This window comes from Ovis canadensis, chromosome 12 (assembly GCF_042477335.2).
Source record: "Ovis canadensis isolate MfBH-ARS-UI-01 breed Bighorn chromosome 12, ARS-UI_OviCan_v2, whole genome shotgun sequence".
NCBI lineage: Eukaryota > Metazoa > Chordata > Mammalia > Artiodactyla > Bovidae > Ovis > Ovis canadensis.
The window spans coordinates 71,929,965-71,944,916 of record NC_091256.1 but is presented as its reverse complement, the minus strand read 5'-3'; the positions used below and the strand labels follow the sequence as shown (position 1 = coordinate 71,944,916).

General features: G+C 35.2%; 1 protein-coding gene across 4 annotated transcripts in view; it reads right to left on the bottom strand.

Annotated features, from left to right (window-relative positions):
- Positions 1-1,566: 1,566 nt before the first annotated feature.
- Positions 1,567-14,952, bottom strand: part of TOR1AIP1 (torsin 1A interacting protein 1) — a 44,914-nt gene continuing 31,528 nt past the window's right edge. For 2 of the 4 annotated variants that reach the window (XM_069544909.1, XM_069544910.1), the window contains 5 exons: positions 13,777-13,818; positions 13,173-13,241; positions 6,474-6,518; positions 6,061-6,117; positions 1,567-4,081 (listed from right to left, as the gene is read on the bottom strand). In XM_069544909.1, the coding sequence (XP_069401010.1) occupies positions 3,294-4,081; positions 6,061-6,117; positions 6,474-6,518; positions 13,173-13,241; positions 13,777-13,818 (1,001 nt within the window). In that variant the 3' untranslated portion in view covers positions 1,567-3,293. The remainder of the gene's footprint in view (positions 4,082-6,060; positions 6,118-6,473; positions 6,519-13,172; positions 13,242-13,776; positions 13,819-14,952) is intronic. The other 2 variants (XM_069544912.1, XM_069544913.1) reach the window with 1 other exon arrangement.

Here is a 14,952-nt window from a genome sequence, read left to right as displayed (position 1 = left end):
GGATGCCATTGCCGACTCAATGTACATGAATTTGAGCAAACTCAAGGAGATGGTGAAGGACAGGGAAGTCTGGCGTGCTGCAGTCCTTGGAATCGCAGTCAGATATGACTGAGCAACTAGACAACAAATATGGTAGTGGGAATGCGCTAAATGTGGTGTCAGGAGTAATACAGGGTGAACAAGAGCATAAAGAGGCACCTGCACCAGTATTCCATAGTAGGGACTTAAGGTTTCAGCGAATTTCTGCCTAAAATATAAAGGCTTCAGAACAAGTAAGAATTAGCAGAGCATAATTAGCAGAGACGAGAGAGAAGGCAAGATATATGAATATTTCGGAAGTCCAAGAGTATGCAAAAAAACTACAATTTGCAAATTGCCAAAGCTTTCTCCTGTTTATCCTCAGACGATGGGTTATATTTCCCCTACCATCCAAAAGAACCTGAAAGCCCAACAGGACTTCTCTGAATCTAGGCCAAAGACAGGCATAAAGCAGGAGTTTCCTCTTTTTCCAAGTCAATGGCAAACAATGGAAGACTTCTCAGTTTGGTTTCCCAAACTCAGGACTTACACTTTCATCCCAGGTTGTTAAGGTCAGTAAAAATCTTCGTAAGATTTTACTCTGTGGCCTGGATAAGGACAATGTAGAAAAGTCCACTATTTTTTTTTGCAGTCAATGAGAAATGCTTCTTCATACTGTGAACATCAAGTCCACTTTCTGATGATCTAAGATCAGAGGTAAATTTGGCTTTACAGCTTCAGTTTAGGTATTAACTATGCAAATTCTAAGTTACAAATTATAATTTCTTAGAGACTCTAAGTTTCTAAATTCTCTTCATAGAATGAAAATCAGGTTTACTTCCAGTTTTTGAGGATTAGAGATTAAGAAAACTTTTTAACAATTAATATATGAAAGTTATTAAAAGACGGGAAGGAAATTATGTTTACAGAAATCTGTAAGGTCAGCATTGCACTGTGGTTTTCCCTGGGCCCATGTAGTCACCCAAAGTCACAATGGCCTAATTTCTAGAGGCTCAAGTTCCTATTTTCAAGCCAATGATTTATTACAATTTCCCCTTCAAAAGTATTATGGTAACATGAACAAAACAATGTTTCAGGCATCAATGATCTAAAATATGGATGTTCTTGAGCACACATTTTTAGTGAGGGCAACAAAATCTTACCCTTCATGTATATAAAGCATAAAAATATGTATATGATTCACAGTCTGTATGAAGTATTAAAATTTCATGGGGGTAGATGATTAGGGGAAAAAAAAAAAACCCTAAAAAGGTTCCTTAGGCAGGTGAGAATGGAAAAATTGAGAAACATGTGTAGATTTTTACCAAGTGAGGAATACTTCAATTCAACTTTCGTGATAGGTCAAAATCCCCAGATGAAACAGAAAACCACAGTGATTGTATTTTCTACCAACGTACTTGTGAGGAGCTCCAGTTTTCTCTTTGCCCTTTATTTCTCCAAGCAGAACTCACTAAAAGTGTTCAAGTGTAAAGAAAACCCTAGGAATTTTTTAAAAGGTATACGAGTCATTAAACTTACAACACAGAGTACAAACCAAAAAAGTAAATTTATTTAAATTACTAAAATAGCTTTTAAAGTCATTTACAGATTAGCTGCTACAATTATTTTTCCTGATATAAGTAATATTATTTTAAAATTTTGGTCAATGAAACAGTTAATAAAAACATCTGTTTCTCCATATAATACATATATGTATAAAATAAGCCTTTTCAAAAATTTTTGTTTTAGAATCCTCTATAAATCAAGAATATCTGACTTCTGACAGTGTCAGGAACAGATTATAATAAGGAGTATAAACTTACGAATACTGGTAGTCCTAGTGGGAAGAAATAAGACCATATTCTACCATCAGTTATGGGATCCTCAAAAGGTAAATGAAGAAGCCACTGACAAGCTTTAGTATTCTAAAAGCAATATTGCCATTTAAAGGTTTGTAGACAATAAAAAAATAAAGCTGATCCAGAATTTTAAGATTCTAAGAAAACCAAAGCTGTTGACAGATGAGAAAGCTGTTAAGAGACGCAAAGTTAAAACTGAAATACTATGGTACAGTTATGTACAGCAGTACATCTTAACATCCTTCATATATAGTAAACTTCACTTTCTTTTTGGCTTGAGGCACTCAACAGAATTTATCACGTGCAGAGCAAATCTTTATACTTGTTACAAGAGTGTCATTAAAGGACGTAGACTGCAACAAATGGACATGCAGAAAATCAAAGCCCTCTTCAGTCACTGAGGAGAGGTCGTTGACAAAGCAGTTTACCAATTTCTGACATTATCTTTCTTAACAAAATTTTCAGGATATGAACAAAATAAACTGCCTGAATTTGCCTGTTCTTAAGCGCCAAGTGAGCAAATATACTAAACCTCATCATATACATGCTTCAGAATCCTTGGAAAGAGTAAAAATTTCTTCAAGGAAAATAAAAGTCCCAACAGAATTCACTGAGAATGGAGTTCATATAGCTATGTTTGATGAACCCCAGGTGACAGTGACTTTTTTTTTTTAATTTCTGAGTGTGCATGGGGTGGCTTGCAGAACCTTAGCTCCCCAACCAAGGATGGAACCCAGGCCCTTGGCAGTGAGAATATGGAGTCCCACCCACGAGACCATCAAGGAATTCCCCCAGTGACTTATTTTAATATTTCATCTTGAAGACTTTTCCTCCCCTTTCCTTCTCCATTCCACAACTTTTCCCTGGTCTCCTTTTCCCTGTCCTCCAAAATTAAAGAAAAAAAGAAAGAAACACCCAAACAAACACTCAGATGGCCCTTCATTATTTTTGTTCCTATAAGGAGAAGCTGACTAAGGAATTCACATCTAAATGATGAAAAAAGAGAACAAAACAGGAAAGCCCATAGTTGCACTCAGGGAGCTATCTTACTAATAACAAACTCTGTGAAAAAAAAAACCAAGTTAAAACATTAGGGAGGATTTATAGGAAGGAGCCAAATCCCTCCCACTGGTCATACCACAGGAATAATGATTCACTCCAGAATTTAAGTAGATCCTCTATAGGACGGTATATAATTTATAGTCTGTAGATATCATTAACAGATCTCAGTGGGAAATGAGTCTCTCAGGTAACATAATTAGGCTGAATAAACAATACAGATGTTCCATGTTTACCTAAGAACCTAACCTCCTTTAAAAAGAAACCAGGTCTTTCAAAAAGAGCTGAGTGCTGTCTGGTTAGAAAGTTTGAAAAAATTCTCAGCACTTGAGACATAACTTTCTCTTCCGTCTTCCTTTAAAAGCAGATGCCCCTTTTCAGGTCATTTTCAGGTTGTACAGGGAGGACTAAGTGAGAAATACGGCTCCAGAGCCCACTCAGTTTGTCTGGGTCCATATGCTTGTAGGAGCTGGGTGTGTCAGAGTTGGTGAACTTGACTTTGAGGAAATCTCTCACTTTTTCTTCAATTTCCTTGAGGCCCAGATTGGTTCCAAGTGTCTCCTCCTCCAATAAGACAGTCAGGACTAAGGCTACATCTTTGAAGGCTGCACTTTCGTGGTCACAATACTTGTAGAAGATCAAAGTAGAGTCTGCAGGCAGTGACTCAAAGCGGTGGACCACAGCTGCTTTCTGGCCATTTCTGAACCCAGTGCTCAGTTCCTGATCTACTTCTTCTTTGACAGTATCACTGTCTCGAGCAGCTTTGCCGGCCCCATCAATCCGGATGGCAGGAACACTACGGAAGGAGGAGTAGGCATCAGCGATCTGTTCGCTCAGACACCTGAGTGCTTCTTCAGCATCTCGGGCGGCAGTGAGCAGCAAAATCGCAGGCTGAGGCCGAGGTTGGGAACCATTGAGATGTTTTTCCAGTAATGTTTGGCTCCTTTTCCACAGCTTCTCATCTTGACCTTGGTACTTATTCATCAGCTGTTTCATCTGGTTCTGGAACTCTTGAACAGCAGTGGTTTCTGCTTCAGGAGGATGAGTGTACCAAAAACTCCCAATGAGAAGAGCGGCTATCACAACAAGGGGCCAATACCACTTTGTCTTGACAGAAGATGCACTTCTGGGTTGCCCAGTCATTTCTGCTCAGGAAAAAAAAATGACACACACAAATATTATTTTCTTAGATTCAAGAGCAAGTGACTTTTAAAGCCCACATTAATGTTTACAAACATTAGCTAAGAGAGGGAGGAATTTAAAGAAGGGAGCTGATAATTTACTTTCTTAAAGAAATAATTTAACACATGTATTTTAAGTTATGTAGTTACTTATGTATGAGTATGCATATGTCTCTTCAATATCAAAATGATAGGAAGTCTCAGAGGAAAAGGAGAATTTAAGTATATGAAATGGCATATGCAAATCGGAAAGAATATAATTTATAAAGCAGAGCTATCATTACTACTGCTAATATTTGGGAGGTAAACAATAGAAGACACTTTACAAAATAGTTTTAAATTTAGAAACTAACATGGATTATTCTCCAAGGTGAAATGTTTAAGTATAAAAAGGGATAAACAAAAGGATGCATTATAAATGAAATCTTCCATATAATTGCACTGATGCCTATCTTTCGTGGCATGCAGTTGTTAATATTGGCAAAATTTCGTTTGTAACTCACTCCTAATTATTATTGGCAATGATATCAGTTTATATTTACCTAGTGCTTTGCAGCTGCAGTTTATAAAGCATTTTCTCATATACCGTATCATTTAACCTTTTAAATATGACAGCAATAATATTTTTACTTTCTGTTTATGGACCCTGTAGACCAACAGATCTCAAAGTACGGCTGGTAGGCTATCTCAAGATCTCCTCAAGGGGATCTTTGAGGTTAAAGCTGTTCTCCTAACACTAAGATCTTATTCACCTTTTCCCCGCCATATTGATATTTGCACCAATGGTGTAAAAAGACGTGGTAAGAAAAACAACTGCTGCTTTAGATGAATCACAGGGCAGTGGCACCAAACTATACTAGGAATGTCTTTGTATTCTTCACAGGCATGTATTCAAGGTTATCAATTTCATCTAAGAACATCCTTCATGAAGCATTTAAAGCTATTTACCTTATTAAAACTCAATCCTTGAGTATAACATTCTATGTGAAGAAATGGGAAGTATATATAAAGTACTTTGTACAACTGAGTTGTGAGCTGAACTAGTGCTTTTTTTCAAAGAATTTTTACTGGAAAGGACAAGTGATAAAACTATGGCTGGTCACACTTCGTATTTGGGAGATGTTTTCTTGAAAAGGAACAATGTGAGCCTCTTGCTTTCAAGGAAACTGACAATCTTTGTTCCCAGTGATAAAATTCAAGGTTTCAAGTGAAAATTAGAGTTGCAGGATATCTGCCATCATGAATTTAATAGCTCCCAATACTTAAGACTTCTTTGTCTTGAGACTAGTGGTGATCTTAACAAATGTGATCTTTTTATATCGTATTAAAAACATGTCAGCATTTGAAAAAAAAAAAACAAAACATGTCAGCATTTGGAAGATCTATATAACTTAGTGAACCAACCTTTTCCAAATGACCAGTGCATGATATTCAAAGTACAAGAAAGACCAATGGATTTTAACAGAATGTAAAATGTAACAGAATACAAAAAATTCATTAATATGGCTTCAGATTTCATATTTCAAATAACATTTAGAAACTAATGTTATCTGAGTTTGGGAGAATATCAAAAGAGAATATTCACAACTGTCTAAAGACTATTAAAACATTATATATCCATACAAAGCTAAATTTTTGCAGATACCTCAACCAAAGCAATATATTGTAACAGGCTGAATACAGAAGCAGAATGAAATTCCAGCTCATTTTATTAAACCAGGCATTAGAGATTACAGAAAACACAAAATTATTTAAAAATAATTGACAAACATTAAAAAAATTTTTTTTCAGCTTTAATCTCTAGGTAATTATGGACAGGTATAACCTTTTTTTTTTCTCAAAGGTCTCTAGGGATACTTATTAAGGGATACTTATTAACTTTCCTAGTGGAAAGTGGTATTGAGACTGAGACTCATTTAATAAAGATGAATAGACAAACTTACGTTGGTTGGAGGTTGATGGAGATTGGTTTCCAAGCTCTGATTTCTGAACACTGTCATCTAATGATAGGAGTAATAAAGATTATCAATTTATGTTTCATAATTTCAGCATTTCCAATAGAAAAAAGAAAATTTCACCAAGAGAAAATATGGGAGAGATCAGCCAGAAACAGAAGAAAAAGCAGAAGATTCAGGTGTCTAATAGACTGACAGCTGTTTGAGACACAAGACCCATTTTTTTCATAATTATTCATGGCATGTAAGAGTCTAGTACAAAGCATACTCAATACATTAGTTTTGTGAGAAAGCCTTGAATTTGATCCAAATTATTTAATTTGGAGTGGTAAAATTTCCAGGACAAAGGTACAAGGACAAAGAAAATAAGTACAACTATAATAAAAGGAAACATATTATACCATCTGAAAAACTGCCATATATTGAACGCTTGCCTGGTGATGATGCTGTGAAGAGGGAAAGAAGGACAAAATATGGATTATGGATTACTGAGCTATTTGGATAAGGGATTTTTAAGGTAAAACTCAATCTTAAATCTTCTTATTTTCCACCTAAAACTGACTCAATACTGCCTCTGGTGCTTCTGACCATTACAAATATCAGTCATATTTTTGAAATTACACTAAAAAACTTTTCACCATTTCTGTTGATAGACAAGTAATTCTGTTTTAGCTTTGTGGCTAGTTAAACAATAGATATCAAAAATAATTTTCTCACAACTCCATCAAATCTCTATATCCATCATTACTTTAGAAAACAAATAAAAAACTATCCAGCTCTTTCCTTTTCCCCTCCATCTTTTTTGGCATGGTGACAGATTTTAACATCTAAGAAAAAGGAAATGGAAAGACAGCGTGCAGAAGGCGAAGAGGCTGAGTTATTCATTTGTATGATCTACGTTACCAATACTGTCATCCATCACTTGCCTGGAACTTTATAGCTTTCATGTGTATAAGTGATCTTTCTTGTATTTACCAACATTTTTCATTGGAGAAACACTGGACTAAACTGGAGGAATACAATTTATGCTGTTGTTTTTAATAGAAATAGCCTTATGTCTGGTCATATGACAAAAAACCTCAAATGAAACAAAATGACATCAACCTTAACTCTAAACTTAATAATTGCTTTGCAATTACTAGTTTAGTCTAGGAAATGTCATCATTTAGAAGCTTCAAAGTTAGGTCACCAAAATTAAAATTAAATTCCACTAGATAATATTTATCTTAAATACTTTACTCCATGACTGCAAAGATCAAATGAGATAATATACAAAAAAATCTGTGACATAGATGATGATATTAATAACGGAGAATAGCTAAATTAGTTATTATGAAACATATGTAACATTTATAACTCACAGAAATAGAATGAAGAAAATCAAGTTAACCCAAACAGAACTCCCATTTACATCAGCTACAAAAAGAAGAAAATATTTAGGAATAAGACTAATCAAGGAGGCAAAAGAATTATAACTGAAACTTCTAAAACACTGATGAAAGAAATTAAAGCAGATATAAGTAAATGGAAAAGACATCCCATGGTAATGGATTAGAGAATATTCTTAAAATGTCCACACTACCAAAAGCAAGCTACAGATTCAGTACAATCCCTATAAAAATCCCAATGGCATTTCTTTTTTATAGAAAAGGAAAACAATCCTAAAATTCATATGGAACCACAGAAGATCCCAAATAGCCAAAAATACTTTGAAATAAGAACAAAACTGGAGGCACCACACTTCCTGATTTCAAAATATATCACAAAGCTAGAGTAATCACAACATTATGGTACTGCCATAAAAACAGGCGTAAGAGACCAATGGAAGAGAACAGAGTCAGAAATAAACCTAAGATGTGTTCAACTGATCCTCAATAAGGGTGTCAAGAATATGCAATGAAGAAAAGACAGTCTCTTCAAGAAATGGTGTTGGGGAAATTGGATCTCCACATATAAAAGAATGAAACTGGATCCATATCATATACCACACCCCAAAATCAACTCAAAATAGACTAAAGACTGAAACTAAGAACTGAAATAATACAACTCCCAGAAGAAACATGGGGCAAAACCTTCTTGAAGTTGGCGTTGGCAATGATTTCTTGGTTATGACACCAAAAGCACAAAAGTAAAAATAGACCATGGGATTACATCGAACTTAAAAAAGCACAGTGACTTATGTGACTAAAATCACAACATCACCTCACATTATCAAATGTATTGTGTAGCTATTATCAAAACAAAAGTACAAGCTATGTGGAGGAGATGTGGAGAAAACAGAATCCCGTGTACACTGTTGGTGGGAATATAAACTGGTACAATCTCTAGGAAAAGAATTATGGAGGTTCCTCAAAAGATAAAAATGGACAACCATATGATCTGGCAATCCCACTTTTGGATATATATCCAAAAGAATTGAAATTCCGATCTTGGAGAGATATACGCACACTCATGTTAACTGCAGTAATATTCACAATAGCCAAAACATGTAAGCAAACTAAATGTCCATTGACAAATTAATGGATAAAATGTGATATACACACAAAATGGAATTATTATTCATCTTTTAAAAAGAAGGAAAATTTGCCACTTTTGACAACATGGAAAGCATTATTATCCAGAAAGAATTAAGGGATGGAGCCAAAGCAAAAACAATACTCAGTTGTGGATGTGACTGGTGATAGAAGCAAGGTCCAATGCTGTAAAGAGCAATATTGCATAGGAACCTGGAATGTTAGGTCCATGAATAAAGGCAAATTGGAAGTGGTCAAACATGAGATGGCAAGAGTGAATGTTGACATTCTAGGAATCAGCAAACTAAAATGGACTGGAATGGGTGAATTTAACTCAGATGACCATTATATCTACTACTGTGGGCAGGAATCCCTTAGAAGAAATGGAGTAGCCATCATGGTCAACAAGAGTCCGAAATGCAGTACTTGGATGCAATCTCAAAAACAACAGAATGATCTCTGTTCATTCCCAAGGTAAACCATTCAATATCACAGTAATCCATCCAAGTCTATGCCCCAACCAGTAATGCTGAAGAAGCTGAACAGTTTTATGAAGACCTCCAAGACCTTTTAGAACTAACACCCAAAAAAGATGTCCTTTTCATTATAGGGGACCGGAATGCAAAAGTAGGAAGTCAAGAAACACCTGGAGTAACAGGCACATTTGGCCTTGGAATACGGAATGAAACAGAGCAAAGGCTAATAGAGTTTTGCCAAGAGAACACACTGGTCATAGCAAACACCCTCTTCAACAACACAAGAGAAGACTCTACACATGGACATCACCAGATGGTCAACACCGAAATCAGATTGATTATATTCTTTGCAGCCAAAGATGGAAAAGCTCTATACAGTCAGCAAAAACAAGACAGGTAGCTGACTGTGGCTCAGATCATGAACTCCTTATTACCAAATTCAGACTTAAATTGAAGAAAGTGGGGAAAACCACTAGACCATTCAGGTATGACCTAAATCAAATCCCTTATGATTATACAGTGGAAGTGAGAAATAGATTTAAGGGACTAGATCTGATAGACAGAGTGCCTGATGAACTAAGGATGGAGGTTCATGACATTGTATAGCAAACTGGGATCAAGACCATCCCCATGGAAAAGAAATAAGCCATATACAGATGTGCAAATACTTCATGATGTCATTTATGTGAGGAATCTAAAATAGTCAAATTCATAGAAGAGTTAGTTTTAAGGGCCTGCGACACGGGGATATCAAGAGATACTAGTCAAAGAGTACACAGTTTCAGTTAAATAAGATGAATAAATCCTAGACATCTACTATATAGTACCTGTATTTATTGTCCTATATATTAAAAACTTGCTAAGAGGGTAGATCTTATGTTAAATGTTCTTATCTCACACACATAACAATAAGTAAAGAGGGTGGGAAAAACTTGGAGGTGATACATATGTTATGGCATAGATTATGGTGATGGTTTCACAGATGTATACTTATGTTCAAACTCAAGTTGTATACATTAAATGCATAAGTTGTACACATTAAATGTATGTCAGTTACAGATGAATTGATAAAGATGTGGCGCATATATATATACATATATATACATACATACATAATGGAATATTAGCCATAAAGAAGAATTAAATAGTGCCATTTGCACTGGATGGACCCAGAGACTACCAAACTAAGTGAAGTAAGTTAGAGAAAGACAAATGCCATATGATATCACATATGTGGAATCTAAAATACAACACACACAAAAGGAACATATCTACAAAACAGAAACAGACTCACAGACATAGACAGACATAGAGAACAGGCTGACCTGCCGAGAGGGTGAGGGTTGGGGAGGAATGGATTGGAGTCTGGGATTGGCAGATGCAAGCTATTATGTATAGGCTGGATAAACAAGGTCCCTGTGTGTAGCACAGGAAGTTTATTTAATACCCTGTGATAAACCATAATGGAAAAGAATATGATAAAGAATATACATATATATATATATAAAAAACTGGATCACTGTGCTATATAGCAGAAATTAACACAATGTTGTAAATCAACTATACTTCAATAAAATATTCTTAAAAGGAAGAAAATCCATCAACATGTTTATCTTGAATCCATGGTTGCAAAGATCCAATGTGACAACACATAAAAATGTTTTTACATGCCCTTCTATGATGATTTTAAAGATATGGAATAGCTACTATATACTGTATGAAAATTTACTATAACAGCTACTATAACATACTATATATTATATGAAATATTTATTTATAGAATTCAAAGAACACAAACTTAGCAGGGCATATACTGTTGAGGCAGCACACTGTCTAAAAGGTAAACTCTATCTTTCTTATTAAAAATATTTTTAGAGACAGTAGTTAAAATTTATTTTAAAAACATCTTTTTAAAAATATAAAGCTCAGAGGTTTTTTTTAGTATGAAGAGTAGGTAATAATCAATCACTCTATAAGGTCAAGAGCAGAGGGCATGAATATTTCATAGCTATTACTACTGATTATTACACATATACAGTTAAAAATAGATAAGTATTAATGATACATGGGGCTTCCCTTGTGGCTCAGCTGGTAAAGAATATGCCTGCAATTTGGGAGACCTGGGTTCAATTCCTGGGTTGGGAAAATCCTCTGAAAGCCTTCCCACTCCAGTATACTGGCCTGGAGAATTCCTTCGACTATATAGTTCACAGGGTTGCAGAGAGTCAGACAGAGTGACTTTCACTTTTCATGTGCTACATTGAGACCTGGGCTTCCCTGGTGGCCCAAACAGTAAAAGAATCCACCTACAATGCAGGAAACCTGGGTTGGGAAGATCCCTTGGAGAAGGGAATAGCAACACACTCCAGTATTCTTGCCGGGAAAATCCCATGGACAGAGGAGCCTGGCAGGCTATAGAGTCCACGGGATCAAAAAGAGTTGGACATGACTGAGCAACTAATACACTGAGACTTAAAAAATGTGTTCACATATCTAGGTCATTAGAATAACCTAGTTATAGGTACTACTGTCCCAACTTTTAAGTTAAGAAAATTGAAGTTGACAACAGTTAAGTGACTTTACCGAGATCACTAAATTAGCAAAGAGAACATCTGGGACCACAACCCAATAGCTCTAATTCCAAGCTCTCCTCTTTTCTCTATACCACTTTCAGAGGCAGGTTCCAAAACATGTATACTGATGAAGGATAGACTTAGAGGCCTGACTTTCCATGGACAGTCTTCCTTACTCTCACTATTTTATCACCTGGGAAACACCAAAAGTAAAGACAGTGGCTCTGTCTTTCCCAAAAGGTTTGGATGCAGGCAGAAACCTGAACTGGAACCTATCTACCCAGGAAGCCAGGGCTAACAAAGAATAATAACAATCTGGAATCCAAGTTCAGCTAAATCTAAAAATGAGTATTTTTTTTTCTCAAAGAAGCAGAAGTACAGAGTTAAGACAATGAGATAATGAAACTTGGAAACCTAAGGAAAAGTGTTTTCAAATGATCTTAGGTTGAAGAGAAATCTATATGGCTGTCTGGAAACCACTGCAGTCTTCTACTTTGAAAATTCTTCCTGTTTATTGTTCTTATCTTGAAGTCCTTGTGCAGTCAAAAATCTAAAAAATGTTATCTGCACCTTGATGTGCAAACTTCTGCTACATAATTTCTATTTAATTCTGGAAGTCCTATATATACGGTGGATGGCCATCAATCAGGATATAACTGTTTAAACCACAGCAAATGTACAAACTTAAGACAAAGCAGAAATGCAAACAGAGAATATACTACATCAATTTAGTCTAAGGCATGGCATGGATTTTTTTTAATACAAAGTTTAACATGGACACATTGCTATAGATATTACGATAAACACTGAATTCAAAGTTTTACAGCACCTATTTATTTCTTAAATATTTCTTAAACTCTATGACATCTACTCTATCCTAAACCTAAACATGAAAATACAATTTGAAGATTTCAGCATTTATAACTTAAAATAATAGGTATGCAAAGCTGGTCTAAGTGTTTATTTACATAATGGTAAACAACTGTTTACCTTCCCTGGTGGCTCAGCTGGCAAAGAATCCACCTACAATGCTGGAGACCTGGGTTCGATCTCTGGGTTGGGAAGATCCCCTGGAGAAGGGAACAGCTACCCACTTCAGTATTTTGGCCTGGAGAATTCCATGGCCTCTAGAGTCCATGGGGTCGCAAAGAGTCGCACACTACTGAACGACTTTCACACAAACAATTGTTAAATATAGAAAAAAAACAGGTATTGTCAAAAGATCAGAATTTCATTTTCATGTGCAGACTGTACAACTGCTGGATAGAACTGACAACTTAACAAGTACAGACGTATCATCCACTGGTTTTCTCACACTACTATCTACATTTTTTACCAGTCCAAACAAATAGAAATAACTACACTAGCAATCCTAAAAGTCCTTTATTAATGAGATCACAAACAACTCAAATGCTTATCTGAAGAATCAAACAGCTTTATCTGTTAAATAATCAAGAAAACAGCAAATAAACTTAAAATTACTTCGATAACAGAGATTTAAAAATACTTCAATAACAGGTACAGATTTATCAACTTACTTTGCATCCTAGTCCTTATTCTTGTGGTTTGTTCAACCCGTTCCTGAGGAGTTTTCTGATATCCTGAGCCTGCGACATATCAAGATATCACTGCACATACTTTGAAAATGTACACTATATCTAAGTGTTATAAGGTACATTTATCAGAAAGGTAAAACAATGTTAGGAAGGGAAAAAACAAAAGCAATAGGTTCAGAAGTAAACGATAATGTCAAAAGATCACATCAGTGAGGATGAACTACTTCCTACAGCGAGACAGGCAACAAATAAACACATAATCTCCTAACAGACAAAACTAGGTACAAGTCCTTTGCTATGGTCTATGAGAATGGGATCGTCAATACTTGAACTTCATTAACACTTCGGTGTTAATTAAGAAGAGAAAGGTTAACCATTTACTTTTGTAAATAAATTATGTTTGGTAAAGTAGTCCTGAACACATTTCCACATTACAGAGTACCAATATTACATATAGTACTGATCTATGGTGGATTAAAAGGCAAAGGGGATAAAATGACTTTCAATCCTACTCAAATTTTTGTTGGCAGAATAAGACTGGGTTAGACTTGGATAACTAATAAAGAATAGACAACCAACCACTTACTTAGCATTAATGGTTGCTTATCAAAAGCTGTGAAGTCTCTACCTGAAACAGAAAACAGAGATAAGGTCATAAACACCTTGGGGAAAAAAATGAAAATGGCTGGATGCATAGATATTTTGCTTGTTTACTACTGACACCAAAACCAAACAAAAAAAATCAAACCTTTCTGTCATCAGTCCCAAACATATACAACCTGTGTTTTCCTTTCCTAAACTTCAAAATGTTCAGGAATTGGATAATAAGAAGCTAGCTTTAAGGGAAACACCATCAAAATAATGGCTAAATGTACTGACTGCTTACCAGTACTAAGTATAATTTTATTAATTCTCACACTTTATGTGGTAGATACCATTATTCCTATTTCACAAATAAGGAAATTGAAAATTCCTCCAAGTTAAATATGTAAAGGTAGTGGGACTGAGATATAAACCCAGCAGTTCATATATAGCAGTATATACTACACAAGCAGATTTGTGAACATCATATAAGCAAAGCAGTGCAAGATGCTACTTCATGTTTTGGGATGGTATTTAAGGACAACTATAAAACGATACATGGGGATAATTAGAAAATTATATTACAATTATAATGTGGTAGATTGCCAAATCTGCCCTGAAGAAACAAGTTACTTCTACCTACTGATACAAGCATCAATATAAATTTATGTTCAATGTAATTTTTTTCTGACTGTAAATGTAATATATATGCTGGCTGTAATACAAACACACCATTCTAGAAATGCATAACCTAAAAATTCATTAACATCTATTATGTGTCTACTATGTGCAAAACACTGTAGGAAAATTATGATGAATAACACAGACAGACGTATATTCCAGATTTGTTTCCAGTCTATACTAACAAAGAACTTCAAAAAGGTAGACACACGCATTTTTGTATTGTCTTTCATTGATTCTATGAAGTACTTTTTAAAAAACACCTTTGCGTTAGGGCTGTATCTTACAATCAATGGTATGACACAGTTTAACTAGATTGTTTTCTTTCTCAGTGACATGTAAAAGCAATGGCATTTTATACTCAGTGAAATATTTACTGATCACCTAACTGTATACAAACAACTCATTTTCCATAACTGAAAAGTATACCATTGTATAAGTATAGCATAATTAACATAGGGAGACACATTTCAGAGCTTCCAAAGATTAAAGATTTAGA